The sequence below is a fragment of the Colossoma macropomum genome, unplaced genomic scaffold (genome assembly GCF_904425465.1).
Source record: "Colossoma macropomum unplaced genomic scaffold, Colossoma_macropomum, whole genome shotgun sequence".
Lineage (NCBI taxonomy): Eukaryota > Metazoa > Chordata > Actinopteri > Characiformes > Serrasalmidae > Colossoma > Colossoma macropomum.
Genome location: NW_023494791.1, coordinates 17,247,900 through 17,264,504, shown reverse-complemented (window position 1 = coordinate 17,264,504; position 16,605 = coordinate 17,247,900). Strand labels below are relative to the sequence as shown.

The following is a 16,605-nucleotide window of genomic DNA, read 5'->3' as shown; positions in this document are numbered from 1 at the left end:
AATTTTCAATTAGTTAGCTAGCTAGCTAGTTTGTTAGTTAGGTAGCTAGCGTTAGGTAGACACCCAGGACACCCAGGAGCAGTTAATGTTATATCAGTTAGCCCATGCCTGCTTTGTAGCTTGTTGTAAAATAATGTAACGTGAAGTAAATAAATAGACAAGTTTTTAATGCAACCAATAATAGCAATTTACTATGTACAGTGGCACCCTGGCAAGCACCAGAAGATGGTACAAGACGACACAGATTAAAAAGACATGCAAATATTAACAAAGAAAACATAGCAACACAATGAAACGTTTGTTTACTACAAAGTTATTGGCTACTTCAGAAAACAGTATTTAAAATAATATTCGTTTTATTTATTAAAATATGTATTATTAGCTAAATTACTGATTAACGCTAATACCAACAGTGACTGCTAGTTTAAAAGGACTGTTATTTACTATTATATATTTCTTTGCTATGAGTCTGCTAACTTCCTAGTATATACTGGAGCCCAGAACCTCTCTCTCTCTGTTTATCTCTCTCTGTAAAAAATAGAATGAAATAATATGAGAGGTCTCCCAAATCACACATTTCTCATACGCCCGGTAAATCTACAGTATGTCACCGAAGCAGGGGAAGACTAATGGCAGTTATCAGAAGATCAGAAATCCCTGCACGCCTCCTGGTGACTTCTTCCTTTCACCTGGAACCTTCAAACCACTCGCTGTAATCCAATTGAGTTCTTAACTCTCGAAGCTAAATATAGAGGCAATTTGAGGAAAAAGAAATTTCTCAAGCAGCACAGTCTTTGCCTATACTTCAGGATATAGACATGAATATAGCTATAAAACAACAGATTATTTTTGAACTATAGTTTTCTACAGGAGCAATGAAAGGTGATCAGTTACTGTGCTTGTTAACAGAAGCTGCAAGCTGTGATCCAGAGGATTAACGTGGCTGTGCGCATATTCTCCACACATCAGCGAGGGAACATTAACACATCGAATGCAAGAAGGTAAAAAATAATATTTGAATCGCTTAAACCTGATATAGATTAGCCTTAGTATGTACTTTTTGACTGACAATTCAGAACAAAAAATGTTTTTGGAAGTAATATGAAACTATCATGTTTCTCATCAGAATGGGCTTTAGCATTTTAGTTACACTGATCTAGCTCATACTGGTGTCTGTTGAGTTCTAATTAGTTCTAACAGTTTGAGTTGAGTTCTAACAGTTTCTAAGGGAGTAATTTTGTTTATTGGACTTAAGATTTAATTCTTGGAATGCAGTAAAGATGTAGTCGTCTCTGTTCTACATGCTGGTTTTAATCAGAATCAGACCTTGATTAAATGTTTAAACTGGAGAACTAAACCAATTGATCTTTTCAAAGTTCAGCTCCAGAAAACATCTTTGTCTTAAATGAGTTTTCCTCTCAGATGTAAATGACTTGTCTGAGCATGACTGTCATGTGTTTTTTTCTGTGTTTTATTAGGTTTAGGAGGGTTTGACAGTAAGAGGCAGATGTGTTGGAGACTATGGCTTAACTGTGTAAAATGTTTAATGGAAATCTAATTGAAATAAAAAACAACATGGCCTAGCTTATGGTCATATTAAAGCTGAATGTTCTAAGTAAAAGTGACCCTGGGTGTCTACCACTACCTGGCTTTCTTTAAAAGTATTATTTCAAGGATGGGTTTTCCTCCTCAGTTGGCACCAGTAGATGTATTATCTATTAGAGGTACATTGACTCACCAGCATTCTTCCAACAGTGGAGAAAGTGTATAAATTCAGAAAGAAAGGAAAATCCTTCTTTCACTCATGGTTAAGTGTCTTATACTATGGGTCTATGGTTAATTATGTATTACAGAGTTTTTCCTTATGCCTTAAGTCCATTAACCCCACACTTGTGCTCTTGAATGTAGTACAGTTAAGCCACGAATAGTTATATAATATTAATTTAGTGCTTCTTTTACACATACCAGTTGTTTTACATAATTTTGGCATCTTAAATTTGAGTTGAAGCCCTAGTTCACAGAATTAATCAGCCTTGTGAAGTTGCTTATTGTTTGAATGATTACAACAATTAAGATCTGCTATAGAATTCAAATGAAAATCAAAAAAAGACCTTGCTAGTTCTTGTAAAAGACAAATCATTAAGACATCACCTTTGTGCTTTATTGTATGTACTATTTGAATAGTTCCTGTTGCAACAGTGTTTGAATGTTAAAAGCACCCAAATGTACTTTTACAATTTAGCTTAGGCAAACAAAGAAAGACATCTACACTCTACACATTCAAGACATCTTATAATTGTCTACACAGATGTCTCATTACTAATTTACAATTACAGTAAGATTGAGCTGTTTGTAGTTTTTACAAAGTAACATTTAGTCCTTCTCTGAAAATTGATTTAGCATTGTTTAGGGGAATTTCAATCTAATCTGAAATCTAGTTAAATTAATCAAATGAAATTAAATTAAGCATTAGTCAGAATGTTGCGCATTTTGACATCTGTTTCAGATTTTATTTACTAGTGTTCAATTAGTCTGTTAGTTTGCTCTTTGTCTTAGAATTTCATTTGTCTAGAAAGTTTTATGGTTATATAGATACTCCTGACAGATTAGTGCTTAGGGCAGATAAACTTAGTACTCAGGCTGACCTGGCAGTTGTCCAGGTCTCTCTCTTCTGATTTTCCCCGTCAGAATACGCTATTGCCTAGTGTTTTGATTAAACATATATCTATACTCAGTATTTTCCAAATTCAACAGAAACACAGTAATATTTCAGTGAACACAAATATCAACATTTTTGAATTTTAGTATAAAACTTCAACTAAACTAAACAGTCTAATTTGATTTAGTTTAATTTAGTTTTTTATGTCATGTTGTCAGATTTAGTAGGCCTACAATTGTCTTGCTTTTGCTAAGAGCTACATGCCACAGCCTTTGCATGTCTACTTTGAAAATGCCATGTGAAAGGTATTTAGTGCTGTAACCAATGTGATTACGTTGAGCCATGACCTTTTAAACTCTGCTGGTGTATGTACCAGGTTCCTGTAAACCAGATCATTCAATAAAGCATTACTCATGTTGACAGTTTGATAATTTGATGATTGTCCTTAAAAATAGTCTAAACATAATAAAATATAATAAATTAAGTGTTTTCTGTTTTTTAATGCTCATTCCAGATTTAATGCTTTCAGCACATTCTGAAAAAGCTGGGACAGGAGCATGTTTACCACTGTGTTACATCACTTCCTTTTAACAACACTTAATACCAATTGGTCCAGTTTTTATAGCAGAATCTTATGCCACCTTTTATTATAGGAGTCTTCAACTGCAAAACCAGACAGGGCCTTAGTTTTTGTATTTTGTGCTTCATAATGCGCCACACGTTTTCAATGGGAGATCAGTCTAGCACCTGCACTCTCTGATATTGCAACAGCCATGCTGTCGTAATACATGCCGAATGTGGTTTAGTGTTGTTTTGTTGAAATAACCATGGATGTCCCTGAAAAGGATACTGTCTAGAAGGCAGCATATGTTGCTCCAAAATGTGCATATATCTTTCAGCATTAAAAGTATCTTTGCAGATGTGCAGGTTACCCATGCCATGGGCACTAGAATACCCCCATATGCCCATAATAGAATAATTAAATAATTCAACCAGTATGCATTGTGGTCCATGTAGTTACTGAATAATAAGCCTTAGTATGTAATAAGCCTGGAATTTTAAAGGGGTGACATTCCGGATGGTCCTTAATTTTTTTGGCCATTTTTTGGTCATTATTTCCAAGTTGACTTGTCAGGCCACCGTACATATTTCTGCTGTGCATCAGTCCATTTCAGATGATTTCAAGTCCAGAGAAGTTGGTGGTGTTTAAAGATGTTATTGACATATGGCTTCTGCTGTGCATAGTGCAGTCTTGCATTTGTGGAAGCAGTGACGAATGCTGTTTATTGACACAGAATCATGCTGGTTTTTAATGCATTTTTTAAATCTGTGTAATCAAAGGCATTCAGTTGTGGCTTTTTGACCTTGTCCTTTACACACAGAGATTTCTCCAGATTCTCTGAATATTTGACAATATTGTGTGCTGTAGATGGAGAAATACATAAATTCCTTGCAATCGCTCATTGACGTATGTTGTCCTTAAACTGTTGATTTATTAGTGAGCCTCGACCCATCCTTGCTTATAAAGGACTAGGCCTTTACTGGATGCTCCCTTTATACTCAAGCATGATTGCATCACCTGTTTAAGATGTTTTCTGAATATATCACAAAGTTCCTACTCTTAAATTTCCTGTCGCCACATTTTTATAATGTGTTCCAGGCATCACTTTTAGGATGAGGCAAAACGTTAAATATGTGGTCTTTATACTGTTTTCATTTGAATTCGGGTCAAAAATTATTTACAAATCACTGCTGTCTGTTGTTATTTGCATTTCACACACTGTCCCAACTTTTTAAAATTGAGCTGTTGAGTATTTGAAGTACTTTCTGCACAGATGTGTTGGTGGTCTGGTGATTATCACCGTATTTCATTCACATCTGCGATGCTCAGCCTCCTTTATTCTATCATCACCTTCCATATCCCCACCTGTCTGTGTTCAGTGTGCTAGTTTCCATATGCCTTCTCCCTCAGCAATCTCTCCAGTGAGTCTGCAGGATGAGCAGCACATATGTGACCCTAGCTGAGGTGCTGGAGGCTAGGGGAGGGCCTCTAGAGGAGGATGAGGTCTGGTCCCTGCTGCTGGGCTCTGCTGAAACGCTGCTGGATCTCTCCTATAAAGGTAAAGCTGATAGCCTAGCACTGAGCCAAGCAGTAGATTCTTTATGATAATAAACCTGGCCCATGTCGTAGTATATTTAGTTTTTTATGAGTGTCCATATTTTCTAGGTCACAACAACATCTGCAGCATCATCAGTCCTGCGTCACTGCTCCTGTCTGCAACTGGCACGCTAGCGTTTAAGAACTGTGCGATGACAGATGAGGCATGTGCCTTCACTGCACCAGAGATGCTGCAAGGCCGTGCCATCACCACTAAACTGGCCATGGAGAAGGTTAGTATCTCTTTTATTACAGCAGCGGAATCCCTGTAATATAAAACCCTACGATAATAATACTATAGTAGTATTACTACTGTAGGGTCCTATGTTAATAGTGGAGTACTGCATCAAAATAGTAATTCTCTCAATCTAAACACTTCTTATTCTTTGTGAACAGTGATTCATTCTTCTTAACACTAGGCTGAAAGTAAATAAAACTGTTGTTTTATGTACTGTGCTTTATTTTTGTTTCAGTGTATCTTGTGGATGTTTTGAGTACAGAGGATTAACAGGCCTAATTTGGGTTTGCCATGTGGCTCTAGGTGGATTGTGGTGGGATAGGGAAAGAGCAGAGGGGGAAAATAATGAATTAATTTCATTTATCAGGTACATTAGAATGGTATTAGAAGAAACAGAAACACAGATATGCCTTAAACAGAATGTATGAAGCATGTAGTCTGCCATCTAGTGGTAGTAAAGAGCAACATGCGGCTTTCTACCATTCCAGATGAAACAGATCACCATTAGTTCAAGTGCTGTTTTGATAAATATTAATTGCATAGTGTAAATCTCAGAGAGAGATATAGAGGAAAAGCCACCAATAAGCCCACATAGCCAATGAGCACGCTTTTAATATGAGATATGTATATATTCTTTTTTTCAAATGAGATACTTAAAATGTGCTCTCATACAGTAAACATTGTCTGTTAATTTGAGCCAAATAATTCTTTTATATTTGTGTGAATGTGGAGTGACTGTCCTGAAAACATGGCAAAGCCGTCATGAAAGCTTTGCTTTAAACAGTCTTCCTGGAAGGAAACATTTTTTAGAATTCTCTGGGACAAACAAGATAAATCTTAATAATATAAATAAAATATAGAAATTAATGGGGTAGCAGCTAAAGTCACATGACCAATAGCAGTCTGGGCAGTTACTAGATAGGCTGCTACATTCCAGTTCTATATTTGCCAAATACTAACACTAATACTAACATTTTTTTCATGTTAGCAATTATTTAAACAGTAAGCTTAAAGTGTGCAAACTTCAATTTCTGAAAACACCTACAGCACTGTACAAATATTCACATGACTAAAGTAAAAAAATAAATACCTAAATACATATATGCAAATGATAGACTGACCAACCACGCTGTGGTTGATTAGAGAACTAGTTGGCTTAGACAGGACAGCTCTAGCATGAATGCATGAAATGTTGACCATTTTTAATAACAGTGGTTCCCAGTTTAAATGTTTGTATCAACATAAGCCAGTTTTTAATAAAATGTATTATTATGATTATTGGAATGATTGGGAACGCCGGTGCACGTGGCATCGTCATCACAAGAAATTACATCACAACACACTTTTGTACTATTTTTTTCCCAGTTGTTGATTTCTTCCATTGTTTCTTATTAAACACTGAATTAAAAAAAAATCTGGGTTTCTTAGCTAATCTCTAAGATAAACTAAAAAAAAGCGAGGGCTATGTAATACATTGTGTTTGGTTAAAACGTCATGTATCATGCTATTATATTTTTACCACACTGACAACCACTAAGTATAGTTAGAAATGTATTCTGAATGCCTTTAATATGCTGCCTACTATTTCAGATGATTGTGTACTCTCTTGGCATGACTCTCTATTGGTCAGTGGACTATCACCTTCCTCAAAACCAGGTAAGGATCTTAATTACTGAATCATGCATGTCAGTGAAGCATTTGGACTGCTGTTACCACCAAACTGTAAATGTCCTGTTTTAATGCAGCCAGTTCAGCTGAGTGATTCTCTGAACTGCCTTCTGTTGAGCATGTGTGAGGACATGGCTCATCGGCGAGTGAACCTCAACGCCATCCTGGAGGCGTGTGAATCACACCATAAAGCCTCACTCCTGCTCCCACCTGATAAAGTTATCAAGCAGCTGGTAGAAGACGTCTTCCATGAATCTGTATGCTTCAAATAAAGTCTTCAATATAAAGAATAAAGCAGCTTTGACCAGTTTTCATTGATTCATGTATTAATGGAATGACTTTTTGTACATATTCAGGGTGACCGGTCCACTCTTTCAGAGAACACAGTGCAGCTTAGTGGCAGAAGCCAGATGATCAGAGAAAGGCTTCATGGTAAGAGTGCTTATTTATATAAAAACCCATTACAGTGGGTTAGTGACACCATTCCATGTATTTATTCAAACTGTATTTATTGCTTTCCATTTATTGACTCGAGATAAGGAGGATTTGTAATTGTATTTTGTTGCTTTTGCTTTTGAAATAATATTTTTTATCATATGTAAAGCCAGTCAGTGAATACCTAACACACTTAAATACGCAATTTTTCTAAATTTGTAAATTAGTGCACAATTTCTATTTCATTGCTGAGTTTAACATATTGGAAAAAATAAAACAAAATCTAAAATGTGCCATAATTTTTACACAGGCCACATTTTGTGTTTTATTTTATTTCCAATATGTTAAATTCAACAAATAAAAATTAATTGTGCATTAAAATGGGAAGTATTTTCTTTGTAGAGGATGTATTTTTTTTTTGTTTTGTTTTACTTGGAAATCAACAAAACATTTACTTTGACAAGAGGCATCCAAACTTTTGTATATGTCTGTATGTCATTAAGCCATCCCACATGGATGGTTCTGCCTGGCAGAGCACATTTATCTACCCATGCTGGGCAGTTTGTAAGTGTTCTGTGCTGAACCTTGTCCATATGAAGCAGCTATAGGAACAGTTACTTTGGTTACCTAGAAACATTTGGCCCCAGTGGATCAAAGGCAAAAGAAACAGGAAAATAAAAGAGACATTTACCTTCTACAGCATACCGTACATTTTGAAGTATTCTCTGTTAACTACAGTATAGTTTCTTATTCCTTACACATACGTATAGATATGAGTCATTTCAAATTTCATTACTGACAAATTGAAGATGATAAGATGTACCAAAAATGGCTTTCAACTTGTACTAAGCAAGCATCATAGTGTAGGTGATGTAACCATTTATTCCAAACTGTAGACACTGTGTGTCTTCATTCAAATAAATGCCTGAATAGCCTTAATAACACCTCTAGATAATGTCTTTGGTTTTGTTAACACAACTTGGCTTAAATGACTGACAAGTTACTCTGACTCTGTTTGCTGTGAGTTGCTAGTTTATTAGGCACTCAAATTCATTGGCCATTTTATTACATACATCTACCCTATAGATGCATGTTGTAGGTTTACAGTTACTGACTGTAGTTCAGCTCTTGCTGCACAATTTATCAGCCAACGTCTAACCTGTCCAACAGTGGAAAGAACAAATTGGGGTGGTGCTGGCCAATGGTGGTCTTTTTCCATTAGTGGACAGGCTAGAATTTGATTGATAAACTGAGCAGCAACAGCAGGGCTACAGTCTGTTATTTGTGTTCATACAAAGTGCACCTGTATCATAAGTGTATCTGATAAAAATGACCAATCAAATGACGAATGACCAAACGTAAAGTGTAAAGTAAGATGTCAGTGTAAAATAAAATGTGCTCGTGAAACAAAGAATGCTTGAATAGTAATTATAAGGAACGGTATGTGCCCACCCAGTGTTGCTTAATTAATTAATTAATTATCCATGAAATACTGACGTCACCTTCTTTACGGCTCACTAAGCTGAAATGATGCTTTGCTGGCTGTGTTAATGGTAATCCATGCACACATTCCTAAGATTTGGGTTCCTTTAAAACTCACCTGGTAAATTAGAGGCTTTGACCAACCTGTGCATAAGGGACCATCACAGTGTATGGCAGTAGAATAGTATGGCACCCATAATAGGATTAAAGGTTTAACCCAAACTGAACACAGATTACAACCCTCTGAAAACTTATAATCAGCCTATGAGCGAAGATGCTTACAAGTAAACCCTAGTGTAGTGCTCTTAAGTTTGAACACAGACTGGCAAGCTTGCACGGTGTCACCCTGTGTGCTATGTCACGCTCTGGCAGCTTGTGTAGGAGCTCTCTAAGTAATAATCTGTTGTACTCCTGACTTGACAGGGAAGCAGGGAGCATACCCCGGCTACACTGAAGGAAGCGGAGCTGCAGCAGATAGGCGCAGACTGTCACTGGATTCAGAGTCCAAGCAGGGTAAGCAGAGTTTTTTCCAGCTGTTTTGTTTTGCAGTGATGGGATAAAATTAAAATGAATATTTCAAGTTGCATTTTAAATTTTTAATTGGCAGTTTATCTATTTATGCATCAAAGATTACTATTAATATTTTACCAATCAATAATTGTTAGGCATCTGCCATTATTGGTTATTTCAAAAACTACTGAAAATATTTTTATCTAGTTCCCAATTAAATTTTTTGTTTAATTGTTTTGTTTAAACTTTTATTCCTTTTTCTTTCTGTTTTATTGTTTTGCTTTTGAAATGGTCGCTCTATCTGTTTGTGGCATAGCTTGCGATATATTTTTGAGATAATGCATTAATGTTTGTTTTCCAGGAGGTTTACGTCATCAGAAAACCTGGTCCCTCAAAAATAAACCGTCACAGATGCCTATGTACCAGAGCCCTCAGAGCAGGTAAGCAGCTCTGATGTGTGATTTAACTGTGCAGTAGCTGATGTTATTCTGAGACCCCAGACGAATGTCATTTTCTGATGGGAAGAACTTCTACTTTGGCATGCCAGAATTCTACAGGGAGCCCATCACAGCAGCCGTAATAGCAGCTGGCTGTCCCAGAGTCCATACCTTCACGTTCCCCACAAGGGCGAACAAAGACCTCCAAGCTCCAGTGTTACCATCAGCGAGTCTACTGTCAGCCTCTCCCACAGGAAGGCTAAGGTACTGTGCTTTTGTTTTTTCATATTGTGTTTTGCAGCTGCAAATCATAGTATTTGATGTTGTTGTGAGAGTTTTTTTTTCATAGACAGAATCATCTCCTTGTATTTACTGTAATCACTTTGTGTATGGATTTCAGAGTCTAGGACCTGAGTTTGCAAGAATGGTTGATGAGCCTCAAATCATTTTAGAGCTGCCTGGATCTATAGTGGTAAGTTTTATACTGTTTAGTATAAGTCAAAGGACATTATTAGATTCAGGTAGAGTTACTCTGCCTCTGTCTTACCTCTTTCTTGCCACCTTTTCTCTGTTTGTTGATTGATACAGTCAAAGAAAGGGAAGTCCTGCTTATCACAAAGAGAAGTTAGTGTTGTGATGCCAAACGAGCAGTGTGTGACAGTGAGGTGTGACATCAAGTCCAGAGGGAGAGATATCTTCGACATGGTTGTGGCTCACGCTAACCTTGTGGAGCACTTTTACTTTGGCCTCGCCTTCATTGATGGTAATGTAAATTTCTTTAAAAAGAGGAATTTCACCAATTTTACAAAATTTTTGACTTGAGTCATTTAGAGTGGTTTGTTGTGAAATGTTACAACTTAGAGAAGCTTACCCAGTTAGAATTGTTCACAGTGGTGGTGATAGGAACAAGGTATCTGAAGCATTTAAAGCTATATCATTACATATTATTGCATTAAATTGTTGCAGATGTTTTGCTGGACATGTGACATTGTTGGATAGTAAAACAAATTGCTGTATTTGCATTGTAGACATTGTGACCCTCGGTTCGTGTCACAGCCATTAAAATCCAAGTTGGTAAATTTCACTGGAGTTTCACATCAAATCATTCTGAATTACTTTGTTTACATCTCAAAGATTGAATAATGCCGAAATTTTGAAACAAGAAGAATTCCCCTCTACGGTCTTGTTGTGGTACAAAATTGCAAACTACATTGTATTATGCACTGTTCTGTTGTGGTTTTGCTTTTAAATGTTAGATTAGAATCATTTTTGCCTAATAGCCTTACATGATTTCTCTTCTCTAGATGATGAATTCTTCTTTTTGGACCATGAGACAAAAATCTCAAAAGTTGCTCCAGACTCTTGGAAGAAACTAGCAGCTTCCACATTCAGCCTTTTTCTCCGCGTCAAATTTTTTGCTGATGACATCTCCTTCATATTGTAAGAGATTATACTGCTTTTCCTCTTATGATAGCATTCATGAGGACAGTTAATGCTAAAGGTTATAGAGAGGCCAATGATATCCTGTTGTGTGATTTTGAAAGGCACAGACTAACTCGTCACCAGTACTATCTCCAACTGAGGAGAGATATTCTGGAGGATAGAGTGCACTGTAATGAGGATACTGCTGTATTTCTTGCTGCTCTGGCCCTGCAGGCTGAGTTTGGAGACTACATGCCTGAGGTAAATCACCTACTGTAATATTTAAGGTGATTTGTGCATTCAGTGGATTGGAAGGTTATCCAGACATCCATTACTTTTCCTCTACTACTGTATAAAGTGTCTTCTAGTGATGTTATGGATTTTGTCCAGGTGTATGGAAAGAACTATTTTCAAACAGAGCAGTACATACCAAAAAGAGTGATGGAAAAAATCGCCTTGCCCTGTTTGAGGGAAGAGTTGCCAAGATTACATGCCAATAATGCCCAGATGCTTCCGGAAGAGGCTGAGACGGAATTTTTAAAGGTAATTAATTTGGTTTACAGCCACTTTCACAAAGTAAATTCCAGTTTTTTAGAATCAACTATGTAAACAACTTTGGGTTAAAATGCATATGGTATTCTGTTCCATTCTCGCACACGTACATAGATTGCACAGCAGCTACCAGAATACGGGGTGTTGTTTCACCGAGTGGCTCGTGAAAAGAAGCCTGTTATTGGAGAGCTGACTCTGGGAATTTGTGCCAAAGGCATAATGGTTTATGAAGTCAAAAACAACTCTCGGATATTAATCCGCAGATTTCAGTGGTCTGAAACTGATAGTATCTCAACAAGTGTAAGTAAAACACCGTAGAAATTATGTCTAACTTACACAGAAAAAGTAATAGATTAAATTAACTTGATTTTAGTGCGTACAGTATTTCTACGTGAATAAATTGTATTACATTAACACAGTGTTGTTTTAACTTTGCTTACATTAAGCAATAATTGTGTCAATATACGTATAACATACATATTGATATATTGCTAAATCAATATATGATATAATGTTGAAAATTAAGTCTTAAATGACTAAATTACTGCTCTACTCTCTTTCTTGTAGCGGCGAAAGTTCACTATAGAATGTGGCCCCAGTGGGAAAAAGCATTCCTTTCTAACCGAGAGCTCCAAGATTGCTCAGTATCTCCTGAACCTCTGCTCTGCCCAGCATAAATTCCACAGTGAGATGACCTCACGACAGCTGACTAGTTTAGCCTCAGGTACAGCAAACTTTCACTGTTGTTTTTGCTACATCCCTCTTAACTACATTCATTTCGAAAAGTTACAAAAAGAAGAGATTATTATGCCTAACCTGAATCTATTCCAATGTCCTAGATTGAGTGTCTAAGATGACAATATAGCAAAACATTCTTCAATATATCGTGCTCGACACAACCAGATGAAGAGGCTGTCATGTTCGGAGGTGGTGCTCAATAATGTTGGTCTGAGCACGCTGCCCATGGACTCCATAAGCAAGTCATGTGATGACCTGTCAGCTAAGATTCAGCTGCAAAGAGAAACAAATGACATTCCTGAACCACGAGCACTGAGTGAGCTGAAGAAACCCACTGAAAGCTGCAGGTATTAGGAGCACGTGCCATGATCACATGACATGTGAATACTTTACACTGATAAAACCAATGCAATACATCATTTCTACATTAATAATATATATTACTTCAACATATTTATTGCCAAAAGTAAGTAAATGAAAGACATAACTGTGTTGACATAATTTATTTTATTAACGTGAACTTTTTCAGTGTATCTTTATACATTGCTTCGGCATTCATCATTACCTCAACAATGTACTTTTACTTTGTGTTCTCTCAGCCCTCCGGAACCCTTTAGTTCTCCAGTTTATCGGATCATGTCCAATGTGTCTCTGCATAAGCAGGACTCAGAGTCTTACTCCATCTCTTCTGTGAGAGGTAAAGAGCAATTTTAATACTTGCAGATATCTGATGAACTGATTCTGATAAAAAATGGTACGGTTCTTAAACAAAATTAATGAATTTATTTTTCTTTTTTAACAGTTGACACTCCTGTTAGAACTCCACCAGAAAGAGAAATCATCTGTGTGACACTGAAGAAGGATCCTAAGCTCGGCTTTGGTAAGCCAAGAATGGGATTTCACACAATGGTAGCACGTTATAAATAGTTTTTAATTGAATGGTTTGTGTTACATCCCTTAATGTTCCAGGCCTCATTATCTGTTTCCAACCTGGAAAAATAGATTATCTGCTCATTAAGGCCCCACATCAAATGCAGGTGCCTTGGGCTAATCTCTAATTTTTGTCTCTCTGCCTGTATGTCCAAAAAAATTATTTTTGTTCTGTAAGACACTTTTTCAGCAATCAAACTACACTAGGATATAAATATAGACCATCTAATTATAGAGAACCTCTGACAACTTTGGGAGTGTTATAAGCTACAGGAGTTTACCCAGGGGTGTGTAAGTTTATAGCTCACAAGAAGGTCTTAAAAGAGTTCACAGTTTGAACTGCCCATTTTCTCTGATTACAGTGAAGGTCTGCATATGAATGTACCTGTCTGTAGGTTAATTGCTGTCCAGGGGATTTATCAGAAATAATCTCTAAAAAAAAAAACATCTAATTTTGATCATTTATTTACTGGCACCACATTTTCTGTGGGACACTTATGTTATAGTTTGTAATGTCTCATCCTCTTCTTTTGACAGGTTTTATAATAGTTGGAGAAGACAACACAGGAAAGTTAGATCTGGGAATCTTTATTGCGTCCATTGTACCTGATGGACCAGCTGATAAAGATGGCAGAATCAGGCCAGGTAGTAGAAAATACCTTTTACCTTTTCCACTCCCAGAGGGTACACTCTGTCTTTTTCCTGTCCATTCAGTGTTTATTTTTCATTTAGGTGGCCGATTAATCTCTCTTAATAAGACCAGTTTGGAGGGAGTGACATTCAGCGCAGCTGCTGCCATCTTACAGAACAGCCCAGATGAAGTGGAGCTTATAGTGTCTCAACCAAAACGTATGTTTGTATAATCTCTGAAATACTGTACACATCATAATTATGCATTGTAGTATCACATTTTTAAATGGTTTTTAATGTTTTACTCACTACAGTTTAGAGGTTTAGAATCACTGTACAAAAGTTTAAGATCACCGGGCCTTATTCGTAAACCATTCTTAAGAAAAGTTACCATGTAAAGTTACCTCCTGTAAAGTTACCATTTTGGAGATACAGGTTTTTGTTGCAGTGACGATATGTTTAATATATGTTATGCATATACAGTATTTTCATTGTTTAATGCTTTTTTCTTTCATTTGAACAGAAGAGCTTGGAGACAGTAAAACCTCTTTGACTGCTGGTAACCTGAGCATGATGCTGGAGAGAGGCTTTGACTCTCAGACAACCCTGAATGCAGAGTACCGGCCAGTAATGGAGGAGCTGGAGGAGGCCCTGTCCAACATCCTGACCCCCAAAACGGGAAGAAGGCTGCACATCCCTGTTGTTCGAATTCTAGATTCGCAGGCATGACTTCAGCAAGTCTTTCAGATCATCTGCTCAATAGTGTTCATTTGTGTAATCTTATTGTCTATGTGTGAAACAGAATGACGTATTTATTTCTGCTCTTTGCAGGATACATTCTCTAGATCCTCCTCCAGCTCTAGTCTCAGACCAGGTGAACTGCTATGCATGGAGCTCAAGAAAGTCAATGGCAGTCTAGGCATCAGTGTTGCTGTAAGTTTATGTTTGGAAATCATCAATGTGTAAAAAAAAAACGTTGTAACTTCTTTTTTTTAGTTTTTAAAATTTTATTTTGGTTATTTTTAAAATGTCAGCTGCCCGTTACATTGAATAAATATTTCATGATGAATGAAGTAAGAGTGTTTTCTCTTTCACCTATAAATAAGATCATTTATGATTTATCATGATTACTTAGTTTATTATCTTATAAATTTACAGATACAAGATTTGGTTGTATTAGTGACACGATGAGTAAATAGTGAAAAAGGCAAGACTGTTTCATGTATTACCATGTTGTTGTCTATTATGCTGGTAATTTCACCATGCCAAAAAAAAGTGTTAACCTATCCACACCATTGATGAGCTCTTGAAACCACACTCATTTTCAGGGAGGGATCAACACCAGTGTACGCTACGGGGGGATCTATATCAAAAGCCTGATTCTAGGAGGAGCTGCTGATCAGGATGGTCGAATACAGATTGGTACGTATGCTAAAACCCTGCATACCTGTACTTGCAATAGTGCAATATGTGTGAAATGTATCAGTATATGTTGGGCTTGTGATAAATATCAGTAGGTGTTGTTTATCTTAAAGAGATGTGGACTCAAGTCACTTGACTTGATGACTTGGACTTTGTCTTACGACTGCCAAAGTTACTGAGACCTTCCACAAGCCCAAAGCAGCTCATGTCAGATCAAGGCTTTTTAGGCACATGTGGCAGACACCTGTCCTGGTGGGCTAAAACACTACTATACTACTTCATCATTGCTCATCATTTAACACACGTCCTCTGTTGAATTCAGATAGAAAACACTAATCTCTACAGGTTGTGGCCTGGAAGGACCCCAGTTTGCCATCTCTGGTTTATAGTAAGACTAGAAAGTTAAGCTCCATTTATCAATATCAGATAGCAACAAGATAAATTCACATTAAGTTGCACTTCCTTGTATACCAATGTGTCTAACACAAATGTAACGTTTAGATTCAGTAAGGAAATGCATTCTGACATGATTAAGACTAGTTAGGACATAACTTGGTATTTGAATGCCAAGACTTGGGACTTGCAACTCAGTGACTGATCTTACACTAATGCTCTGCTAAGTCACGCATAAGAGTTACACAGTGATTAGCTATGATACACTGGAGAGGTAATACCAGCTTGATAATAGTGTGTGTGGGGGGTGTGTGACAGGTGACAGGCTGCTGGAAGTAGATGGCTATAACCTGAGAGGAGTCACCCACGGGCAGGCTGTGGAGTGCCTGAAGAAAACTGGAGAGGTATTCAACTGTCTTTTCTTTTTAAATGTCCCAGGGAACAGTGTAAAATATGAAAAATGTATGATACTAAAGCTGAGTGTTACACTAAACATCCAGCAAATTTAAAATAAAAGAACTAAATAGAAATATAATAAACCACTACCTAAAAGCCACTGATCAGACAGATCTGAGAACTGTCTGGGCTTGATTCTAAAACCGTGGGGAACATTTAAAGCTGTGTGAGTAGAACATGCCACATCAGCTTTCTGATTGGTGAGGGTGCTGCTTACAAGAATTTTAGTCAAATTCATTGGCCATTTATTGGGCCCAGGAAAGTTATTCTCGGGCGTACTCTGTACATGTATATTATGTTCTCACAAGAGCAAGTTTAGCCTGTCTAAATAGAAAACAAGGATTTCCCACATACTTAATTCTACTGAAAAAAATAGTATTGTTAATTTACTGAAAATATTTTAGCTCATTTTAAGGTTTTAATGTCTTTTTTCTGATAAGAATTCAAAAACAGAATCAAAATATTTTGAAGAATC

At 36.9% G+C, this 16,605-nt stretch overlaps 1 protein-coding gene across 1 annotated transcript in view; it reads left to right on the top strand.

Moving 5' to 3' along the window:
* Positions 1 to 16,605, top strand: part of ptpn20 (protein tyrosine phosphatase non-receptor type 20) — a 42,385-nt gene that overhangs the window by 2,374 nt on the left and 23,406 nt on the right. Inside the window, exons 2-26 of the mRNA XM_036574147.1 lie at positions 910 to 1,001; positions 4,632 to 4,779; positions 4,887 to 5,050; positions 6,646 to 6,711; positions 6,801 to 6,980; positions 7,080 to 7,155; positions 9,064 to 9,153; positions 9,512 to 9,590; positions 9,698 to 9,851; positions 9,988 to 10,059; positions 10,176 to 10,350; positions 10,892 to 11,027; positions 11,132 to 11,270; positions 11,400 to 11,552; positions 11,676 to 11,861; positions 12,129 to 12,285; positions 12,415 to 12,646; positions 12,899 to 12,996; positions 13,102 to 13,179; positions 13,767 to 13,874; positions 13,962 to 14,078; positions 14,383 to 14,582; positions 14,691 to 14,792; positions 15,188 to 15,281; positions 15,993 to 16,078. Of these exons, the coding sequence (XP_036430040.1) occupies positions 4,656 to 4,779; positions 4,887 to 5,050; positions 6,646 to 6,711; positions 6,801 to 6,980; positions 7,080 to 7,155; positions 9,064 to 9,153; positions 9,512 to 9,590; positions 9,698 to 9,851; positions 9,988 to 10,059; positions 10,176 to 10,350; positions 10,892 to 11,027; positions 11,132 to 11,270; positions 11,400 to 11,552; positions 11,676 to 11,861; positions 12,129 to 12,285; positions 12,415 to 12,646; positions 12,899 to 12,996; positions 13,102 to 13,179; positions 13,767 to 13,874; positions 13,962 to 14,078; positions 14,383 to 14,582; positions 14,691 to 14,792; positions 15,188 to 15,281; positions 15,993 to 16,078 (3,066 nt within the window). The 5' untranslated portion in view covers positions 910 to 1,001; positions 4,632 to 4,655. The remainder of the gene's footprint in view (positions 1 to 909; positions 1,002 to 4,631; positions 4,780 to 4,886; positions 5,051 to 6,645; positions 6,712 to 6,800; positions 6,981 to 7,079; positions 7,156 to 9,063; positions 9,154 to 9,511; positions 9,591 to 9,697; positions 9,852 to 9,987; positions 10,060 to 10,175; positions 10,351 to 10,891; positions 11,028 to 11,131; positions 11,271 to 11,399; positions 11,553 to 11,675; positions 11,862 to 12,128; positions 12,286 to 12,414; positions 12,647 to 12,898; positions 12,997 to 13,101; positions 13,180 to 13,766; positions 13,875 to 13,961; positions 14,079 to 14,382; positions 14,583 to 14,690; positions 14,793 to 15,187; positions 15,282 to 15,992; positions 16,079 to 16,605) is intronic.